The sequence below is a fragment of the Sebastes umbrosus genome, chromosome 11, assembly GCF_015220745.1.
Source record: "Sebastes umbrosus isolate fSebUmb1 chromosome 11, fSebUmb1.pri, whole genome shotgun sequence".
Classification (NCBI taxonomy): domain Eukaryota; kingdom Metazoa; phylum Chordata; class Actinopteri; order Perciformes; family Sebastidae; genus Sebastes; species Sebastes umbrosus.
In genome coordinates, this window is record NC_051279.1 from 17865558 (window position 1) to 17887622 (window position 22065).

General features: G+C 40.6%; 1 protein-coding gene across 1 annotated transcript; it reads right to left on the reverse strand.

The window, feature by feature from the left end:
- Positions 1 to 6698: 6698 nt before the first annotated feature.
- On the reverse strand, positions 6699 to 15188 carry LOC119497296 (metalloreductase STEAP4-like). The gene is made up of 9 exons (XM_037785310.1): positions 14988 to 15188; positions 14768 to 14875; positions 13000 to 13070; positions 12449 to 12533; positions 9437 to 9715; positions 9246 to 9340; positions 8997 to 9150; positions 8723 to 8893; positions 6699 to 6993 (listed from the first exon to the last, which is right to left on the reverse strand). Exons 1-9 carry the CDS (start codon positions 15186 to 15188, stop codon positions 6733 to 6735), a joined length of 1425 nt encoding a protein of 474 aa, XP_037641238.1. The 3' UTR covers positions 6699 to 6732.
- Between the last annotated feature and the right edge of the window lie 6877 nt (positions 15189 to 22065).

Here is a 22065-nt window from a genome sequence, read left to right on the forward strand (position 1 = left end):
TTGTTGACACATATTTCCTTTTGTATTTTTTTTTTTGCACCTGATATCCTGCTCCTCCCCACTGATGAGCACATATTAATTCACCTACCAAGCCAGCCGGTCTGTTGTGGATACAGTCAACATAGCACTCCATCACGCCCTGCAACACTTAGAATAACCCAAACACACACATTCATCCTATTTATTTACTTCAGTTCCACTTTAATTCCATCAACACACTCAAACTCTTTACCACAATTTTGGATATGAACATAGACCCAGTCATATGCCACTGGATTCAGAGCTTCCTGTGGAACAGACCACAGAGGGGGAAGGTTAATAACCTAACCTCACACCCTCTTGACCTCAGCACAGGAGCTCCTCATGGCTGTGTTCTCACCCCCTGCTTATTTTCACTGAACACCACTCACTTTACATCCAAGGACAGTTCTGTGAAAACAATCAAATATGCAGATGACATAACCATTGTAGGCCTCTAGTCCAGACAGCCCTGCAAGCAAGACACAGATCGCCCTCTTAGTCTTAAATTGTGCAAAATAATAAAAAATAAATAAATAAAATAAAACAAACGGGAATGTTTATAGCGTGTCATTCAGCAGACGTATGGGCAGTATGTAGCCGCGCAATGCTAATGTGCTGTGTTTCCAGTAAAGGATTCTATTTTTAAACTTATGCACGCTAGGAAGTCACTTTGTCTCCAAGTATGCAACACTTGACAGGTATCACAACCTCACCCAAATAATTTTAATTATTGCTTTTAGAGCAAAAAAAACAAAAGGTGTCCGATGTTGTCATCTTCGCCCTTATGAGAAATGCATGGCTGTGTTTGTATCTTTTACTATCCCATGCTTGGCCTTCAGTACACTGTTTACCTCTTGGCCTTGGAAGGAGGTTATGTTTTCACCGTTGTTGTTTTTTTTTGTTTGTTTGTTTGTTTGTTTGTTTGTTTGTTTGTCTGTGACCAGGATTACTCCAAAAGTTCACGATGGATTTGAATTTAGTTTTTTGGAGGGGTGGATTGTAGCACAATGAACAATCCATTCGATTTTGGTGGCTACATGGATCATGATCCGTATTCAGGAATTTCTTTAATGATTCTGATCAGCCTGAGCATTAAGATCACAGGGTATAAGACATGCGCAGTGTAACTGATGGCGCGCTGATGACGCGTGACCCAGCCCCCTTCTGAGAGCAGAGGGATACTTATGTGGATGTGTGGCGAGACATCTAGGTGCAGGAGCTGCTGGCCTTCCGTGGTGAGAAAGAAAAATTATGAAAACTACACCCCAGGGAATGTGGTCAACTGGAGTGCGCTGACTAGCATGACTACCGGAAGAGTGCTAGCAATGCCCAGGTCTTTCCAATTGAGTATGAACAGCAAACAGCCTGTAGACTTAAACAGTGGCTTTGAGAAGTTTGCAGCTTAGTCTTTGGGAAGTGTAGTGGCATTAATCAGCTTGAATTAAAAAACTACCATGTTTTACAAATTACAATCCTTATTTCTGATCACCATCTTCAATGTATTGTGTGTTATTAACTGTTGAATTGTTACACGTAATTATGTAACATTAGTGATATATCTTGGGATCTGTCTTGTCTGCTGTTTTTGGTGTGATGTACTTCTTGCAGTTCATTAAAAACGGCACATTTTTCTTGCAGTCCTGTCTCATGTCCGTTATTCTGACATAAATCATTTAATAATATTTAGCACATCAGTGGAAGGCAGGGGTGCCCTGGAAATGGTGGGTCCCTTGATAACAGCTCAACAAGCCTTGATGCAACACATTTCTTTTAATCTCTATCTTATTGCAGAGGCCCAATCCAGCTCTGGGTCCCCGAGGTGCTACCAAAGCTTGACTTTGTACGTTACATCTGTCTTCTTTAGCCTATAGGCAATTACGACGTTAGGCCATGAAGACACGGGTACTGCTCGGGTTGCTGCTTCAGTGTCTGCAAGGGAATATTTTCCACAGGGGATAGGGGCGGAGGCTATTTATTTTACACTGTGCATCAATAGTGCAAAATTCAAAAATTTAATTAGATTTTCTAAACATCTTTGTCAGTTTATTAAAGATTCAATTGATAACATTCAAAACATTCAGCCACTAGATGTCACATTCTCCTTCTCCCATTGCATTGCATTTACTTCACAACAAGTCGTTGCCAGGCACTTACCGTCAGTCTCAGCCATTTATCAGTTTTTTCCACACTAACTGACGACCCAGAGATACCACGTGATACCAACGTTGTCTTACTATTTTTTACTACTATTGTTACAAGTGGTAACCAACCGTCAGATATCTTCCAAAGAAATAAACAAAATGGAAATTTTGGACTAAAGGAAATTTTTTAAATAATTAATTCACAATCATAATAATTTTTTTTCAAGAAAAGCCATACTTTTATTCAGCACCTTTCTAAAAGCTCTGTAAATGCATTTTTTTAAATATTCATCTACATGAAAATATTATCAATAAGGCCTTTAATGTTACAATGACCATTTGTGCATTTATTGTACAGTGGGCTCCAGTGTTTTTGCTTCATGATTTAATGGTTGAATCAGAACCAATGTGACTGGGGAAGTTCAATGCCTGGATCTTAAGAGTGGTGGCTTGTGATTATATTCCTCTTCATTTTGTGGCTTTTTCACCCAACAATTTATGACTCCACCTCATTTCAGTTCTTTCTCCTAAGCCTGTTTTATAAATCAATAATATAATAATAAATGGTCTCAGTCAAGAATGCTCAGTATTACTTGTACTATAGACAAGCAAGACCAGAAACCTCAGTAACTTCTGTAACTGAATGACTGCCGTACTTAGCGACAATAAAGACGGGAAATAAAATCTAAATAATACATCAAAGTATAACAACTGTGAGCTCTTTGAGAGACCGGTGTATTATTGAAAATGTTTCAAATGATTCATCGTTGCTGTCAAAGATGCCGGTTCCTCATTTAGGCAGTTTGAAGACGCCCTTGTAGACATGGCTTTGTGTTGTTTGCTGATCTTGTTGATCTGTGTTTTCTCACTGCATGTTGCTGTGACGTTTGGAACAAGAAACAAGGAACTACACACCAAGCCTGCAGGTTTGATAAACCGGGCAGTGCTTTATGTCATCAACTTTTACTGTCATCAAGGTGTGTGATGGATTATTGTTCGATTCATTGGCAAGATGAACCAGTCTTTCTTTATTTCCTTGACCACATTTTCCTCTCTGAATGAATTGCAGCATTTGCTCACACTATATGGCACCAGTGATGCTTCAGGCAGCTTGCAAACGTCAAGGGACTTCCACCATAAATTAGGCTGCACGATAGGAGCTGTAGCAGTAACACTACTCACCTTAAACGCCTCTCTTTTGACATTCCTGCTGAATCAATTAAGCATTATGTGTTGCGTGAGAACTCAGAAAAAGCCCCCTGTGGTACGGTAGCTGCTCGCTGATGTAATGGAGGGCAACTACTACCTCAACAGGCTGAGAGGTTGAGAGTTTGGGCACATTGTAAAAGTTTAATTCACCCAGACAATGAGGAACACTGTCGCTTGGGATGCCATTTGCCCCCTCGATGTCCTGGGCCACGGTGCATGTGCCCCATGCTGTGCTGAGTTATACAGTGTTAAATGCAATCCTGAGGCGTTACAGAGTCCGGCTTTCTGATCTGTATGAAAAAAGATTTACCATATGGGTAAAGACTTTTATTTAATCTATTCCACGTAACAAGACTCAGTTTTTCTTTGAACCTGGAGAGCTCACAATTCAGAGTTCACAGAAGAAATAATGGAAATTAATTCAAAAGAAACATTCAACAGTGCATTAAATAGATTTTGTGAAACAGTGTTTTTTCAGTGTAAAAACTTTCTTGAAGACAATGGAGGAGAAGTGCTGCTGGGTCTTTGTGGTAACCACATACAAGTGCTCTTTGGATCCTTCAGGTGTGCTGGGCTCATTCAGTCTTGTGAAGGGCTCATTGCATTGGTGGAATACGGTCTCAAAAAAGTACAAAATGCAAGTCTCCCTCAAAAATAATCCAAGGCACACTGTAGTGTTTGAACAAAATTAAAATGCCTTTATTTTACATGGCAATAATTGTTTAAAATGACCAACGTGACTACTAAGCCAAAGTGGACCTAATACTTTTTTATGTAGGTCTACACATGATGAATTCCTCAATCTATAACTATAGTCTGATCCACATTTTTCTATGCCTACAAACACATATTGACTACAAAGTGACCTTACCCTTCAATAGTTCAATATATTAAAATACAATTGTCTATTGTTCCTGAAGTGATATTTCATAAATATTTCTGTTCATGGCCACAAACCCATATTATCTACAAATCACCTTTACTTTCAATGGTTCAATATATTGAAACACATTTTGTATCTTATTCCTGAAGTGACAATTCACAAAAAAAGGAGAAAAGTCTATCTCATCATTGAGGCCGGGTATTTTGTTGCTTTTAGCTGCACAATCCAAAAGGTCTCTCATCGGAGTAGTCTTTTAATGCGGTATAGCCTCCTCTGATGTCCTTTTCAACAACTTCTAACACTATGACTTTCAGTGTGTTAGGGTTACAATTCTTCCTTTCAAAACAGTGTATTTAGGTTTTTATGACTGTTCACAAGTAAACCGTTTGCAAGGTACTTTCTTGTGGACATTTTAATCTGCATATTGGATTTCTCTGAACAAAAACACTACTGAGACAAGACAAAACATCGAGACAAAACAAAATCGATTAAGCTTCTACTGAGATAAGTTATCAGCTTTGCTTGACAGAAAAAAGTATTACACTAATGTAATGTTACATAGTAATCAACATTCAAATCTTACTTCTATAACCTGCATAAGAGATAATGTATGAAATTTCGTACAACTAAGCAAAAGACTTGGGCGCGACTAATACACATCTTGATTCATTAATTGTTTTTTGTGTTTTTTTTTAACATATTATCTTACAACTTTACAGCACTTACACAAGACATGTAATTTGATGTCAAGATCATGTTGTTACAAAGCAAAGTCCAAACTTTGGGCATGGCACAGTGCAGTATGTCATTTTATTATATACCTTCTAAGTGCACATTACACAGATGAATCCTGGGGGAACTCTTCATTAAATGCGGTCAATGATATGTGTCTTTACCGTCAGCTGTTTATTTTTGCCCATATAGAATGTGAGCCTTCATGGCTGGACACACAGAATCGTATTATGGGTTTCAGGGTGTGTGAAATTAAACACGAGTAGAAAGCTAGCATTTTTCACAGCTTTTTTTGTACGTTGCTACATCTTAATTCTTTCCCAGGGCAATCTCATTTATATAGACACACACACACATACCCCAACAGCAGGAAATAGGCTAAAATCAACAGCAGTTCTTTGGTAATAGGAGAATAATACAATGTGAGAGGATGTAAGGAATTGCAGATTGTGTGTGCAGATAATGCTGTTAGATGCTAGATAACAGGATGCCTCTGACTAAATGTTCTGCTTTGGGCAAAGAAGGCGCTGCATATTTCTCTCGTAACACCAGAGTCTGTCATGGCGACAGCTGCTCCATCCTCCTCTCTTCCCTCCTCTGACTTTGGATCATCTGATTAGTGTTGTACATACTAACATATCTTGTTGTTCCACACCTGGCATTCTGCCCTACCAGCCGTTACTATTGACTTTGCCACCTCGGCTCATCACCTCATCGAGTCACCTGTCTTCGCCAAACTGTCTTCGTTATACGGCCTGCATTCTGCTCTGCTACACGGTCTGATTATCTACCTGCTTGAGCCCTCTGCTGCCCTGTGTTAGATCTATAAAAGACCCGTTCTTCCTCCAGAGCCTGCTTTTGGTTTCCAAATCTCTTATTCACTGTGGTGTTGGCACTTGTACGTGTACATCTGTGCGTGTGTGTGTTGACTCTGCATGGGGTAATATAATTAGCTTAACCTTACTCTCCTTGTGAATGTGCATCTGCGAGCATAGTGTGTTAGTGTGCACGTTTGCATGCCCTTAAGAGGCAGGCAGGTTTGGCTAGCGAGGTATTTGTGTTAGAAAATAGGCAGATCAATAACATCCTGAAAAGAGAGCAACCTCAGGGATACAATCGCACAACTTGAAGGGAGAGGAGGAGGGAGGGAAGTGGAAACTGTTGCCTATGTTTATCAAAACAATGGGTCAGCGGGGGATATCTATCTATTTTTCTCCACATTCTGTGAAAAAGATACAGCACAAACATGAAATCATTTATTTTTTTTCCCCAAAGCTCAAAGGAAATAGACATTAAAAGCATTTATATCCACAGAGACCTGTCCATTTGGCTGAAATAAACTATACTTTTTTGTTTTGTTTGGCTATTGCACAATTGAGAGTAAGCAGTGCCGACTGCTCAAAGGACACAATCACACACCAACTGAGCAAGGACAAAATTATCTTTGGATATGTTTTTTTTTTTCTTTAGTATTCTACATACCAACCTCAATATAAATAGATTTATTTTTTCCAAAGAGTACATTTTTAGAAAATTAATAACTTATGTTTTTTTTTGCAAATTCAGAACATCCTTTGCATGTATTTACAAAATACAAACATGTTTCCCTTTATGATCATCAGTATTTTTAATACTATTTAAAATGTATAGTTATGTACAGTTTTTAGATTTTTTTCTCCCCCTCAAAATAATGACTGAATGAAACTCTCAATAATCAGAAACCCAGACGACTTCAGAGGTCAGAGTTCACAGGTTGGTGACCTTACCAATCTCCCCCTCGCTTGGCTGGGTCCTCTCCCAGCCTTGTCGAATGCGGGTTAGGCTTCGATCCACGCAGGGGAGGAGGACCAGCGCCTTGAGCACCAGCACCACAGAGGGCACAATCAGACAGAGCATGTAGCCAGGAGGAGTGTACCATTTGTAGGTAGAAGGACGAAGAAATTTGTTCCAGCCGTAAAGGTAGCCATGAGTCGTGCATATGATCAGGGTCAGGTGGCCCAGCTTAGACTGAAAAAAAAAAAAAAAACACATAAAATGGAAATGTTAAAATGGTATTGAGATATTTTACGAAATTTCGTTTATTCACTTTCTTGACGAGAGTTGGACGACAAGATCGATACCACTCTCGTGTCTTTATGGTAAATATATATTTGGATTAGCACAAAGGAAACAGGCAGAAGGAGCTAGTCCGTAATGTTCGAAGCTAATAAAATCCACCTACCAGCACCTCTAAAGCTCACTAATTCATACGTTACATTACCACACTCAGCCAATAGTCCGGCACATAACCCCCCCTAAAGACACAATGTGTTGTTTTTACATTCCGGTTTTCATAATGACAAGTGCTTGCAAAACTTGATCTTCAGAGGAGCTGGTGGGAGGATTTTGTGACCGTTGTACAGAGCCAAGTTAGCTGTTTTCTTCGGTTGTCAGTCTTTTATGTGTTAGAAACTGCATCATGTCTGCCTACATCCTAATGAGTTCTGAGAGCAGCCACAGGCTCACCTGTGCCTTGTTGACTCTGAACTAGGCACGGGTGAGCCCAATCAGCAAGCAATCAGTGGGGAGGAGAAGAACATTTCTCTGTTTGCCCTGGAGTGTGGTATCAATCTTCTCATCTCTCTGCAAGAAAGCAAATAAGCACTTTGCCCAAAACATTACACTATTCCTTTAAGAGTTTTATATACAAATAAGACATATTGCTTGATAAAAAAATATCTATCTTTCTATTTTCCAATAAAAAAAATTGTGTTTTGGATAGATTAAAGCTATTGTACAACTGATTTTATGAATAGAAACCCTGTCACATACTGAACTTTTCTGTGGTATTTTTCTGATGAATTGTGTGGAATCCACCAGTGTTACAATAAACTAAAAATACAAATTGTTTCACAGCCGTTCCAGAGTAATTGCTTTTGTAGCACCAGTGGCCTTTGAGGCTTAGTTATTGTTAATTACTTGGATAATGTGCTTTCATTTTCATTTTTAGCATTTGGCTGCTGATATTCTCATCCACAGTGACTTAAAGTAAACAGCACAATAAGGAAACATTCATATTAAAGTAGTGCAGTAATGAACGGTGCCCTTATTGCCCTTATGATGATAATCAGGGATCTTGTTTAACCCTTTTAGGATAGCAAATCCTTCTGCTGTGAGCATTAACATTCAATAAATTACATTGCTCTGTTTACAACCCCTGAAAAAAAATCAGTTTATGTAAATTGATACCAGTTATAATATGTTTTTCACAACTCTTCTCACCAGATCATGATGATTATCTTGACCTAGACCTCTATCTCTGAGGAGTCTCATTCCCTATCTGAGGTCTACCTATGGACCTGACCTTTACACAAATGGACCTGTGACCTGTATTAACAAATCTCCTCCCTGACGATTATACCAGGTATCATAATTCTATTTAATGAATAACTTAACATTTAAGATCCTGGGCTAAAGTCAGCCAGGCTTTCACTCTGTGTGCCTTTGTCAGGCAGTTAGTTAACTAGGCTCCGGGGATATGACTGCCAGTGACATATTGCTTTTACAACACTTTAATAACTCTAATGAAGATTCGGAAAACCCCAAATATAGATTATCTCGGCCCTAAAAGACGTTTTTTACTGATAGTAAGCACATGACTGATAACGTCTGTAGGCGTTAAGGTGAACACAAGCATGCACACCCACACTCTAACATATACACATAAAGGACTGTACACTTCCAGCTGTGCTCTGACCTGAATGAAGTTGAACTCTCTCCAGCTGAGAGAGCCTCCCACAGAGGGCAGGGATGTTAGTCCTAGCAGGACATAAAGAAAGAAGCCCAGGATTCCCAGCACATAGAAGGAGTCTTGGCCCCATGCCTCTGTGTTATCAAAGTAAAATGGGGTAGTTTTATTTTTCTTCATCTAAGGGAGACAGAGAGAGACAGTATTGTAAGTGTGGTTAGCTTTTATGTCATATAGGATTGTAGAAACACTGCAATGTTTGAACCAGCATGCTGTGCTCTACCTCATCCACCACAAGCGAGATGAGTTTGTGTCTAACGGAATAGCGAGTAGGAGTGACGAACGTATAGATGGAATGGAGAAAAGCGAAGCCGAGTGCAATCAGACCCATCTGCTTCCTGCATAGCATCCAGCGGTCCAGCCAATCAGGGAAGCGCCTGGAACATGCAAAAGTGAGCTATAGGCCTCCAAAAATGATACAGCTTTTACAACAAATTGCACAGGTACTTTATGTCCTGGTTTGATGTCTGACCTGTACTTGGTCCCTCTGTAGAGCTGAAGGAAGGCAGCTATGACACCAGGCAGGTAACACAGAGACAACATGATGAGAGACACAATTGGAAACACCTGAAAGATGGGGGATAAACACAGAACACATCCTTTAAAGTAATAGATAGACCATCCACAGGACACTTAACCAGAGGGGGGGAGGCAAATCTTTACCTTGTTGCCCAGGGCCACCGTGATTCTGAAGGAGATGTCTTTCCCCTGTTCAACATACGCGTAGATGACGTCCCTGATGAGCAGGTAGAAGAAGAAGAAGGCGGAGAGGCCGAAAGCCACACAAAGCGCCAGCCTCCACTCTGGGAACAGCCGCAGGGGGAAGTCCTCCAGCTCTCTGGCTGCTGATAGAGACCCTTTATCCAGAACAGTGAGGCCCAGCTTGGTGGACATCTCTGCTACTGCCTGCTTTGCTTCTGCACTGTTCCCACACAGGAACACCTGGAGCATGGAGGTGTTGGTTATTTTTAAAATGGGTTGCAGTAGAGCCATGGGTGGTGATGTCCAATATTTTTTTAATGAAGCTTATGTGTAAATTCAGTCAGGAAGACTAGAGGTGCAATCTCATTCATTCTCATTCATTCTGGGTCTCTCTCTCATGGGCGTCTCTCTTTTCCGTGACCAATCAGATCTTGCCATATCTCCCTAAACCAATCACATTGTTGCTGTCAAAAGTTTAAAAAACATTCTCCTCTATGCTGTTTTCAGTGTCAGTATTCGGCACAAACTGATGCGACCCTCCACCACCCCATCACCTCCAGATTCATCACATCAGAGCAATCCTGCTCCACTTCATTCATCGGATCTGCGTCAATCTTCACTACCACCATCAGCAGTGTCTAGACCCGGGGGGAATAATCCTAAATCCAACTACGGCATCACTTCCCCCTTATTATGTCACATTGGGTCTAAATCGCCAAAGATTGTTACTATTCATAAATTTGTGCACTTTGTAATAAATCACCATTCAATTCATGCGAGTCTCTCCTGATTGAATTGTCAACAAATACCATAAAATAACCAACGGTCCATCTCTCATTACTTTCCAACTTCGGCCCAAGCCCGTTGATTCCCGCTGAAGAATCTTTCAATCTTTAAAGGTGGTGACAAATACATACTTTCATTTTTTTAAAAAAAGGCTAAACAATTTCCTTAAAAAGGAATATAATACATTTTCAAACAAGAGTCAACTGTGTATTTGTTCTGAACTACTGTATTTCCAACCACATATTTGGTGCGCCAGTGAGTATTTAGGGCAGCAGGATGGTTTACGAGGGATTGACTCAAAATAAACTAGTGCCCATGTTCATTGTAATGAAGGGACATGTTGCCCAGGTCCTAATAGGCCCTTTTCACTGCAGCCATGTTGACATGTCATTGCAGGATAAACGCAGGTGTAAGTGATCAAATTAATTATGGTCCTGTTGTGTTTAGTGTCACAGCCATTTCAGTCAGCCAGCATGCACAATACCAGGGCCATAATTAATGTTATTAATTACACCTGTATTTACATTGCAATGACATGTCTAAATGGCTGCTGTGAAAAGGGCCTATAACTTAATGTAGATGAATACTTCAGTTCAGTTCAGCTTTAGTTACCTGACGAGCACTATTTTCAAAAAATCAGAAAAGTTTCAACATGTGCAAGTTATTATATCTTTATCTGCAATTATATCGTCTATCAGTCAGTAATTCCAAAAACCAAGTGCATCTTTTCTTCAAAAAACGACTCAGAAACAATAACAATAAAAATAGAAATGTTTTCCTCTTGCCGCATTCTGCTCAGCTTTTGTTTTTCAGTTGCTAATAATTACTCTAAGATTATTGTTAGATGACTCACCAGGCCCTGTTTGGAATAAATAGCGCATGACTGCACCGCGTACACCTACAGCGTCTGTCTACAGAATTACCCTTCTATTGTTGATCTCCACCGTGCTGTTTCAGTAAATTTGAGATGAAGCCCCTGGAAGTGTGTGACTATGCAAAGACACATGCATGCTATATATACATACGCTGCTCGATATGTAATCCTATTTCTAGAGCTTCACCATGCTGAAGGTTATTACCACACTCACAGCTCTGTGATAAGACGATTAAGTTGTTTGTAAAAGGGGGAAAAAACGAATTCTACAAAGGGAGAGAGATAGAGAGCGCTAGAGAGAGAGAGAGAGAGAGAGAGAGAGAGAGAGCAGTTTGACAGGCGTATAGTGGAGTCAGTGGGATTGAGCAGTTTTTCCCCCAGGTGTGTGTATAAGTGGACCGGGCAGCCAGCCATGTCTCCCTACATTACTGCACCAGTAACAGCAGGGGACGGCCGACAGACTAAATCTCCATCTGAATGTAAATGTGACAGAGCCACAGCCCCGCTGTGGATCTAATGAAATTGCTGGCCGATGAGTAGCACACACTTACAAGCATGTGCATGTGGATATATACTGTACCTACACATGCACTGCTAAAGACACACATTCAAACACTCCTGTTCTCTCACAGCTACCTGTTTTCAAAGAAAATAGAGCACTGCAGTGGTATCTGTGTGTGTGTGTGTGTGTGTGTGTGTGTGCGTGCGTGTGTGTGCGTGTGTGCGTGTGTGTGTGTGTGTGTATGTGGGGTTAGGGGGGGTGTTTGTGTTGAAGAGGATTCGAGGCAGATTCAGGTTTGGTCTCCAGAGGTTCCAGCATGTTTGTGTTTCTCTTTGTAGCTGTGAAGCGGAAGCTGCAATAAACAGTGGTCTATCTACTTTGTAACATCATTAAGTGTGTTTGTTTGTTTGTTTGTTGGTGTGTTTATACAAGCGCTGTCCTCGTTTTCTAGTGCATTGTTATGGAAAGACGGCTAAATCAATCATCTGCATCAATGCAAATGAAATCAAATTCCCTTCCTAAATGTTGCGTCGGTGTACAGTTGAAGCATTCATCTCCTATTATTAACTGAGAGCCACTTATCCCGCTGTACTCCAGGAAATGTTGAGAGCAGTTATTGTTGCCGGGGTTTGAAGTCAAACATGTCTCATCATGAAAAGATCAAGTTGATAATCCCCCCTACTGCTCTGTCTTTGTATCTGTACTCCAGTCAACCAAAGCCTTCCTTAAGGCTCGGAAGCTTCCCGGCTCTGTTTCGCCCTGATCCCACTGACATCTTTTAACACATTCCTCACATCCTCTCCTCTCTCACCTGTTTTCCTGCCAGAAGTCCATTCTGCAGGGCCCAGGCAGACAGCGTGTTAAGGCCTTTCACCACAGCAGCACCGGGAACCAGTCTGAGGAACACACAGCACTTTAGGACTTTAGTTGTTTTCTATCTACACATACAGAAACAGGGAAGGATGGGCCTCAAAATGGTGAGAATCAATGTTTCCACTTCAAATGAATAGACACACAGCAGGCCGTCCTGCCAAGGGAGCTGCAACCCCGCAATTTTTTTTCATTTCTTTTGGATTCAGTTGAGGGTTTTGATGTCTCATGCTCTAAGTGGTTTTTAGGAGCACTTTCCCAAAAAAGACAGACAGCATTTTGAAAAAAAAAAAAAGGTGGCACCCACTGTTGCAAAATGATTGTTGACATTAAACATAGATTTGTTTGCAGAAAAGTTAGCTCTATTTTTTTTAAGATCATGGCAAGAATAAAACATTACATTTATGAGGATGGAAGCATTTTACATGCACAGTATATTTATGAATGTGACATCCTTTATTTCTTCTCTTCGCATTCACTCGAGTGTGTTACCTCTGCAGGTAGGCAGCATTGGCTTCTGGGTACATGTCCTTCTTCAGGTTGTTACTGAGGTCCACCAGGACCTTGTGATCAGCCCATCGGCATCAACAGGGTGCAGGAAACAAAAGAAACAAAGGAGTTCAATCAATTCAATTAACTCTTATCTTGTCTCATACATATTCCTCTTACAATTAAGGGTGAATGTTGAGTTATTCAGAGATTATGATAAAGGTATGAATAGAACTGATAACAAAAAAAAGAAGAAAAAAAAGCTGATTATGCAGCGTCAGCAATAATGTTTTATAATCTAAGGTGTTACTGTAATCACACTACTTTATTGTGTAACAGAGTAAAGTGGATTACATACTGTTCCACTGTCAGGAATTACAAACTCTGATTCTGATCTGATTTTCTAAAACTTTAGCACTTCATATTTTTATGTTGTTTTATTTTCCAGTTCAGATATACCTCATCTGCATTGTTTTTGCTTATCTTATTTTTATTTAGGTATATATTATTATTTTATTTCAGTTCACCACGTGTAATTTCATGATTTTATTTTTTGTAGTGATGAAATATTTAAATCTTTTCTTTATTTTCGCCTATTAAGCTCTTTGTCTTGAAATTGGCTGGGTATATACAATATGTGTATAAAGTGTTTTTTGATCATTATAAGTTGTTGCTTGAGTTATAGTCTTTGTTTTTAACCTCTTCATTCTGCCCTCAAGATATATCAGGTATCACAATGGGAAGTGAACGCAGTAGTACAACTGTTTGAAATGAAAACAATGTAAAGCTTGTGCTACAGGAAAATCTGTTTATTCATTTTATGATGATCGAAAAGTTACACTGAGTTTGTTACAATATGGTACACAAAATTCAGAACAGGTGCTGAGGAATATGTATAGAATAAATCTGGAATTAAACGGGAATTAATTAATAGCTAACAAACACAAATTAACAGCTAACTCTGAATGGATTATATTGTGACTATTGATGCATTATTTGAGAACTACATTGTTAGTTCCTATCTGTGAATCTGCATACTGATCACTTACTTCAAGTGGTTCCCAACGTGGAGGATCGGGACTCCTCCAAGGGATCACAACATAATCTTTCAGGATGATTTAGAGGCAAAACATACTTCTACTACACAAAATAGGTTCTGACTCACTGTTTGTTTCTTGTGAAAAACTGCATACTTGAACCTCTTCATGCCTCTAAAAAATTATTCAAATGAAACAGTCTGAGAAAAAATTATCATTCTTTGGTGGAACTACTCAAAAGTCAACTGACTTACTTCATACTGATGTGTATCACCTAACCAAAAACGTATCATTGCTACTTTATTATACTGTGTACATATTTGTGTCCTCTCAAATGAAATATAGCATTCCCTGTGAGTTGTTATCATTATTTAAGCATCATTATTACTCCATAATTACCTCACTTTCAAGTCAATTTAAAACTACTTCACGCAGGGAGGGGCACAAAAATAGTAACTGATATGTAATCACGCAGTAGCCTACTGGTTAATTATTGTTTAGCCTCACCTGATTCAGATTTTACCTGGGGCAACAAGTTGATTGTCAATATGAAGATTCACAGATGAGAAATATCTTCTAGTTTAGTAAGCTCTCTAGCAGTAAGTTCTTAACTTATACTATATCTCAGCAACAGGAACTACTTTTTAATTAGCACCTTCCTGATTTTTTCCACTAGTAACTAAGGATTTTGTGAACCTTACTGTTACAGATTCTAACATCAAACCTTGATTCACCTTTCCTTCAAGATGGGGTGCTATTGTCTCCAGGAATTCATAGTGTTCTCTGTGAACACAAATAAAGATCAGGCCGGCTGATTGGGCCGCTGCTGCATGGCTCATCACCTGTTCGACACACACATATCAAGACATTAAGATATGTTTGAGCTGCATACACACACTTGTTTTTGTACATTTTGGCAGACTAAAAAGTGTTATGTGATGCCATGTGTTGTACCTGAGCTCCCTGAGGCAAGGGGCCACAGCTGTGTGGTCTGCGGCTGCCGTACACCACCCTGTAGCCAGACTGGAGCAGACGCTGGCCCAGAGAGCGCCCCAAGTCCCCCGTCCCAAAGATACACAGCAGCTCCTGCTCAGGGGCAGCTGTCGTGCCCAGAGGATGCAGCAGTACACTCCCGGGCTTCACCATCTTCGACATGCATTCACCACTGTTGTGTTTACACTCTGAGTTTAAATAGTCAATGATCCTGGCTGCGTATTTATATTGCTGTGGAGTCTGACCTGCCTCTCCCCTTTGCACGTGGGGGTGTATTCGTTTATTACACCTGCAATCAACACCTGAGATTATATGAACATGTGAGCCTGAAGTCATATGATTGTGTATTTGTCACTGTGAGTCTCTGAGTCACTCCACCCAACAACTTCTATCTTTTTATTATTGCTTGTGCATCCCAGAGATTGATTGATACAGCAGGACTTTAAACTCTAAATCACTTGTATGGGGAACCATCTGTGCTCTGCTGATGTAACTATAATCTCAGATTCACATCTTCCTTCTTTTTTTTAACATTTTATCGCTTCTTAGAAACACAGACCGCTTTAAAGAGGATATCTAGTTCAGCCAGGATTTGACTTTCACATTTGACAGAAGAAAAAAAAAAATCTTATTCTGCTGCTTTCCAGGGCTGCCTTATTCTATTTCTTCTGTTTCCACTCTAGACATGGTGCCATGTGGGAGATCCTGGCCCACAGATTCATTATCATTTCAAAAACCCACTGTTCCAACCAAACGACTGGGAAGACAATTTGTGCAAATAGTGTTCATGTCCCCATGGCTAAAACATCTGCAAAGTTGTGACACGAACAGACTCAACAGAGCAGAAATAAAGCTCGGCACATATGTAAGTGTTTTGTGTGTGTTCTGCTTTACTTTGTATGAATGCATGGCGGCTTGCAAGTGTTCATCGGTGTATGTGTGTGTGTGTGTGTGTGCCCATGCATGTGTGTGCACGCTGAAATGGGTCAGGATGATCAGAGCGGACTAGAGTCTCAGCTGTGATCTGCAGCACCTGGGGAGTTGGCCCTGCAGACGGGGTGACTACCTGGGCTGTAGAAATGACACACAGCATCACATCAACTTTACTGACTATTTGCACAAAAATACGCTCCTCACCATAAAAGCGGCCTCATTGGAATCACAATGTGCATATAGATAGCCGGAGATATTTATGGAAGACAAGCAGCGCGTTACCTCAGGAGCTTTTACAGTCAAGTCCATAACTAAAGCATTAATGTCTACCTTGGGGGATATCGCAGCAAAATGAGAAATCATTTTATGCCTAACCTTTAAGGCATCCATTCACTTGTAGCGCTGTTAGAATAGACCTGATAGCAGATCCACTCCAATGACTCATTTACTCGCTCTGCCTCGGGGACATCTCTCCTTTCTTCTCCTTTTCCTTCTCTATCTGCCTAAAAGTCTCTCTCTCTCTCTCTCTCTCTCTCCCACAGTGTCTGCCTTTCTTTCTTCTTTTTGCTCACCACACTCGCTCGGTCCCTTTGCTCCCCCACCTCTCTTTTCCAATCTGTCCCTAAATTAACAACTATCGAAATCTTTTAGTAAATTCAAGTGAAGCTGGCTGTAATTATTTTTTGTTCAACAGAACAGGGTAAACTAAAAGAATGCCTCTTTGCTCTCGAGCGTATCAACAGAAACACACAGGTTGAACATTTTAAGGCACTTATTCTAATTATTACTAATTATTCTACTTATCTATTTAAAGGCTTGCTCCAGTTAATGCTTCAGATTTCAGTTGTGGTTGATTCGGCGACACCTGTGCTTACTGGTAGTTACAATAAGGGAGTTTTAATAACAGGTTCCAGAGGGACATGAAATGACACGTGTCAACCACTGGGGGCAGCAAACACACCTCAAGAGGCGCGTCGGTCAGAGATGCAAAAGAAGAAGAGCAACTTGTGCATCTGTGCACCAAAACAAACTGTGGGCCGACACGATTCATTCCGTCACATTGTTTTTATTCAAGCAGACTACAGAAGACAGTCAACAATGTCCTCTGACACCAACTTTTGTCACATCCAGTATGTTCATGTATCATTTCCTGTAAATCCCTTGTGCGTGAGTATGCAATTTGAATCCCGTGCAGCTGGATTCTCGCGATATCACAAGGTCACACGAAAATACATCGTCAGGCTTCAAGTAATGCATTTGTGTAGGACCAATCGGCGTCCTGTGAGGAGCTACTGGCAGCTACAGGCGTGGTTGAGGTGTGTGTGACGACACAGAGAGGCGACTGTGACGGCTCCTAAACAACAATGACGGCTCCTGAAGAGGTTAGCGTAGATGCTGTAATAGCATCGGTTATATCAGAACGGGAGAGTATTTCTTCATTGAAAGAAGAGCAAAGAACGACACTGAAGGCTTTTTTTAATGGAAAAGATGTTTTCGCTCTTCTCCCGTCTGGCTTCGGTAACAGTTTGATTGACAGATGGTTCATCCAATCGCCGGCCCAGTAAATCCAATCGTTGTGTAAATCGAAAACAATAACTTAAAAGGTGCTGAAATGCTCCCTATTGTTGAAGGACCATGCAGACTCGGGTGATCATTCTCTGTTGACCCCTTTCACATTATACATTGTCATTTGATCTATTGTTAATAGAAAAAATAAAGCAACTTTAAGGATTAGAACTGGAACTGGAACCAATATACTGTATGTCAAACGCTAAATGTGGCCATAACCTAAACCAAACAAACTTTGGTAAATTTAGAAGAAAACATTTACCAGTCTCTAATCAGCTATTGTAGTGTGTAGTCCAAAATGTGTCTCCAAATGTGGCAAGACAAAAACTCACTGATGCACACACACATACACACACGTCTTCAGACCCGAATCCTTGAAGGTTTCCACAGAAATCCAGAGAGGGTTTGAAAGCATGGGAGAGTTTTGTGCTTATCCGGAAACATCTTGCGACATTTAACAGTGATGCGCTCTGGGACATGTTTATATCAAACACATGCTGAACCGCCATTTTATAAATGTCAGGGTGGAGTTGCAGATTACAGCTCACGTGAGAAGCAACACAAGCTCAAATTGTGTCTATCGTTGTGTTGGATCAGCCTACAGCATTACTGTAAGAACATGCAGTGTTGCAATAGTGAACATTAAACATTTATCCTGCCAGTTTAGCAGACAAAAAAAAATATCTCATTTGCAACTCTCACCACCAACAGTGCACTGCATGCACTGCGAGCAAGAGTGAACTGCTGTGGTGCTGAGGTTCAATTCCTGAGGGCAATTATTTGGAAGTTTCCAGCTGCTTCCAGCTGTCAGAAGGCACACAGAATGATATGAGGCACAGTTATTAAAGAGAGTTTTGAGTTACAGTGTGCATATTGTAGCCCATGTAGTTCAACAATGGACAAGGAAAAGCCTGCAGGATAGATGAGTTCTGTGGGATTCCTGTTATATGATGGCTACTACTGTAATGCATTAGGTATGAGGTTCAGATTGAGGTTCTGACTGAGCTCAGGTTTTCAGGTTGTTGAGAAAGCAGGTAAGAAGGCGCAGAGAAAAGATACTGTATATACAATGAGAAAGAAACGGAGAGAGAATAGCAGAGCGAGTGGAACACAGAAAAAAGAGACAAAAGTAGAGATGCAACTTAGGAAAGCTGAAATTATGCCTCTGTAGAACAAAGACGCTTGTTAGAACCAGAGTTTCCCACAAGTATCCCCAGAAATATTCTATAAATATTCCATTACCAGCTTTCCAGACAGACTCGCCTGGGATGTTCATTATGAAACACTTAGAATAGGTTTAAGGAGAAGCAGAAACAGTTTGGATGAAAGTGTAACCTATTTCTGCAGATGTTTGTCTTTGATGAAATTGCTGCTTCAGGGCTGATGAGATATGTTAATAGTTCATATGTATATGCAACATACTGTTTATGCGTTTCTCAGTGTTCTGGGATTTTTCATGTTCCTGCGAGTTTCCGTGTGTGTCATTGCTCGGTGCAAAGAAACTGTGTGCGAGTAACATTATCGCCATCTCCTCAGCAGGCCTACATACTACATAACATCGTCCTCTATCTCTGCTTTAACAGCATGAGCATTGACTGCATGTTTGAAGTTCAGAATCTTATCTGGCAAGCCAAGCGGCAGAAATCAGAGGCGGGGAGGAGCTGCATGAAACTGCAGATTTAGAGATTTTCCTCTTTCGTCTGACACACATCGCTGCTGAATTACATTGCTTATTTCAGAATTCAACAACACAGGGGACTGTGACGCTTTGAAAATATCTCCACAAAGATAATGCTTGCATGGGATTGTCTTATCCCCCCTCCTTGGAAAGCAAGCTTTGACAATCTTTTTGCCTCATCTAACTTCTTCCTTCCTTCCTTCCTTCCTTCCACGCCACTCTTTGTGTGATCTACGAGAGATGAAACTGAACAGAGCCATTTTGGTTGCCATGCTGTGAGAGGTTTGAGATGGAAATCTCTGATGTATCTGTGTCATTCTATATAATCATATCTTTGACGAACAGCTGTGGTCTGCAAATAGCATGCATCCACACAGCTCCTCCCTCGTGGCTGCGGGGAAATCGGCAGCCCATTATGAGGCTGAAATAGGCCTAAAGAATTTTTCGCCTCATCTCCTCAGCCTTACCTCCAGTCGAGTGAAAGAGCTGACAAGGTAGGAAAAAGCTGACACAGAAGTCTAATTCTATAAGGATGAAAACCTCATACTCATCAGAGATGTATTTTCCCTGCTCTGTATTTTTTTACAGCAGGAAGGGTGAGGGAAGAAGAGAGTGGGCTATAGGCAGCATGCAATCTGCACACATTTAATGAGCAGTATGGTGATAAATGGTGATTAGGTAAATTGTTGTTTCTATGTACATTTTCACACCAGGAAACACAGAGGAAAAAATCTCCTAACAAGGGAGGATGCCATTTGTTCTCATTCCTCTTCAAACTGCCTTCTGGGATACAATGGCAACTCACATAGACCCATGATTGGTGAAAAATAATTACAAGCCTGCAGCAGGCCTGTTAGATCAGTACCATGGTTACTAACTTTAATTGAGGTCTTGTCTGTCGTGTCTGTCTATCTCTCTGTCTTGCATGTATATCTGTTTTACCGTTTACTGGCGGAGTCTGCCATTCACACGCTGGATTTAAATTGCCGTCCACATCGCAGAAAATGATGCAACGTATAATCCCGTAATATCAGCCTCACTGTTAACTGTTCACTGTCTTTATATCGTATTAAGATACTGCTGATGCAAACGGGACATCCCACTGCCGCTGCGTCATATTAAAAGTGTTCAAATGGTGAAACACACACAGCTTTTATTGTGAAGCAGCCACAGGAAATACAATGTATTTGTCATCGCGTTTAGCACTGATCACGACAGGTGATCGTTACATCAACCAGGATTGTTGTTATTACAATTAAAGAGGACCTATTTACACCTCTTCCTAACATACAGCGACCTCTGGAGCGAACTCTGGAGCGACCTCTGGAGCGACCTCTGGATGTGTGGTTGTGGTACAAGCAATGTCACCATCTATGACGTAGAGAGGGAGATTTTGAGAAACTGGTAGGACTGGGTAGGTAGGGAAATAGGTGGGAGGTAGGCGAAGCTTTGCATAAATAGAGAGAGGGCAAGCTTTTTTTTTTCAAACAAGCGACACGTCGGTTTGCCTGTTCGCTGACGCACTGATGTTGGGACATCTTCATTTGGAAAAACTGAAACAATCTGATGTTCGCTCGTTCGCATCGCATCCAGTTAGGAAGAGGTGTTATGCTCATTTTCAAGTGCATTGGCTACTTATATATTGGGTTTCTACTAGAACATGTTTTAATGCTTCAACGTAAAAAAGACGCTTTATTTTTCTCATACCGGCTGTGCTGCAGCACCTCTTTTCACCCTCTGTCTGAAACAATCTGTTTGAGCTCATCGGACTCCACTCCAGCTCCACTCTAACTAGCTTTGTTTTAGGGTGTGCCAAACTAGTCGCTAGGCATGTATTGTGCAGATGTGTTACTTGGTGACATCACCACATTACGGAAGAAAAGGCGGGACTTCAAGAAAGGTGTTTCAGACAGTTCAGGAGCAGTGTTTCTGTTTGGGAGAGTAACTCCCTTTGGCGTGGACTTTGGGCATTGTAACTTTGCAGACCTTTTACATGCACAAAAAAATGATATAAAACACTAAAGAAAGGGGAAAAAGCACAAAAGCATAATAGGTCCTCTTTAATAATGCTTTTTAGTTACAACATTCAAATACTTATAAATTCATAAAGGATGTTTTGTTAGAATGTGGTGCAAGAAAATATTGGTAAATCAGAATTCAGTGCTTGTACCTGTAACAAAGAATGATGGCTTTGCCTGGAATCACCTTTCCTTTGGTTTTAAGAATACATGAAGTGCTATGAATATATGAAATATGCATGTGAGCATCGGTTCCAACTGCGGGTTGTTTTATATGAGTAACTGTCGGTTTGGTGTTGATAATATCAGAGCAGACGTCTCTCTCCTTATGTATATAAAACTATGTTTTGTGGTGATTTCTAACAAACCGCAATAAAGTTAGCCTTAAAAATGATGGCGACCTGCATTTTCTGCTTGTGGTGTGGTTATTGGTGCCTCCCCAGTTTGAATACAAACCAAGCTAAGAGAGTACATGGAATTTAAATAAGCCTCTTGAGACAATATGAAAGTCTGTCTTTCTCTTCACTGACAATACCTATGTGTATCTCTGCCTGCCTGTTTATCAGTCTGTGAGTTTGTCTGTGCGTCTGGTCACCCGTCTATCTCTGTGTCGCCAGCAGATGTAATAATTCAGTGGGGAAACATGATTTCCAGGGATTAGCTTTGAATTGAAGTGTATTGTAATGTTAATGTAAAAGCATTGTTACTTAAATTTCTCCTTAATTGCAAAAAAAAAAACATTCTCAGTATTTCAGAACCATCCTGCCCGTTTTGTGCTTCCCTGGAGAAAATACAACCATACATACTGTCAGCGCTGATAAGACACACCAGTTCCTTGTGC

Coding starts and splice junctions, on each gene's coding strand:
- LOC119497296 (XM_037785310.1), bottom strand. CDS start 15,188: ATGTCGAAGATGGTGAAGCCCGGGAGTGTACTGCTGCATCCTCTGGGC. Junction 14,876..14,987: donor CCTTGCCTCAGGGAGCTCAG/GTACAACACATG, acceptor TGTGTCGAACAG/GTGATGAGCCATGCAGCAGC. Junction 9,716..12,448: donor GACTTCTGGCAGGAAAACAG/GTGAGAGAGGAG, acceptor TCCATGCTCCAG/GTGTTCCTGTGTGGGAACAG.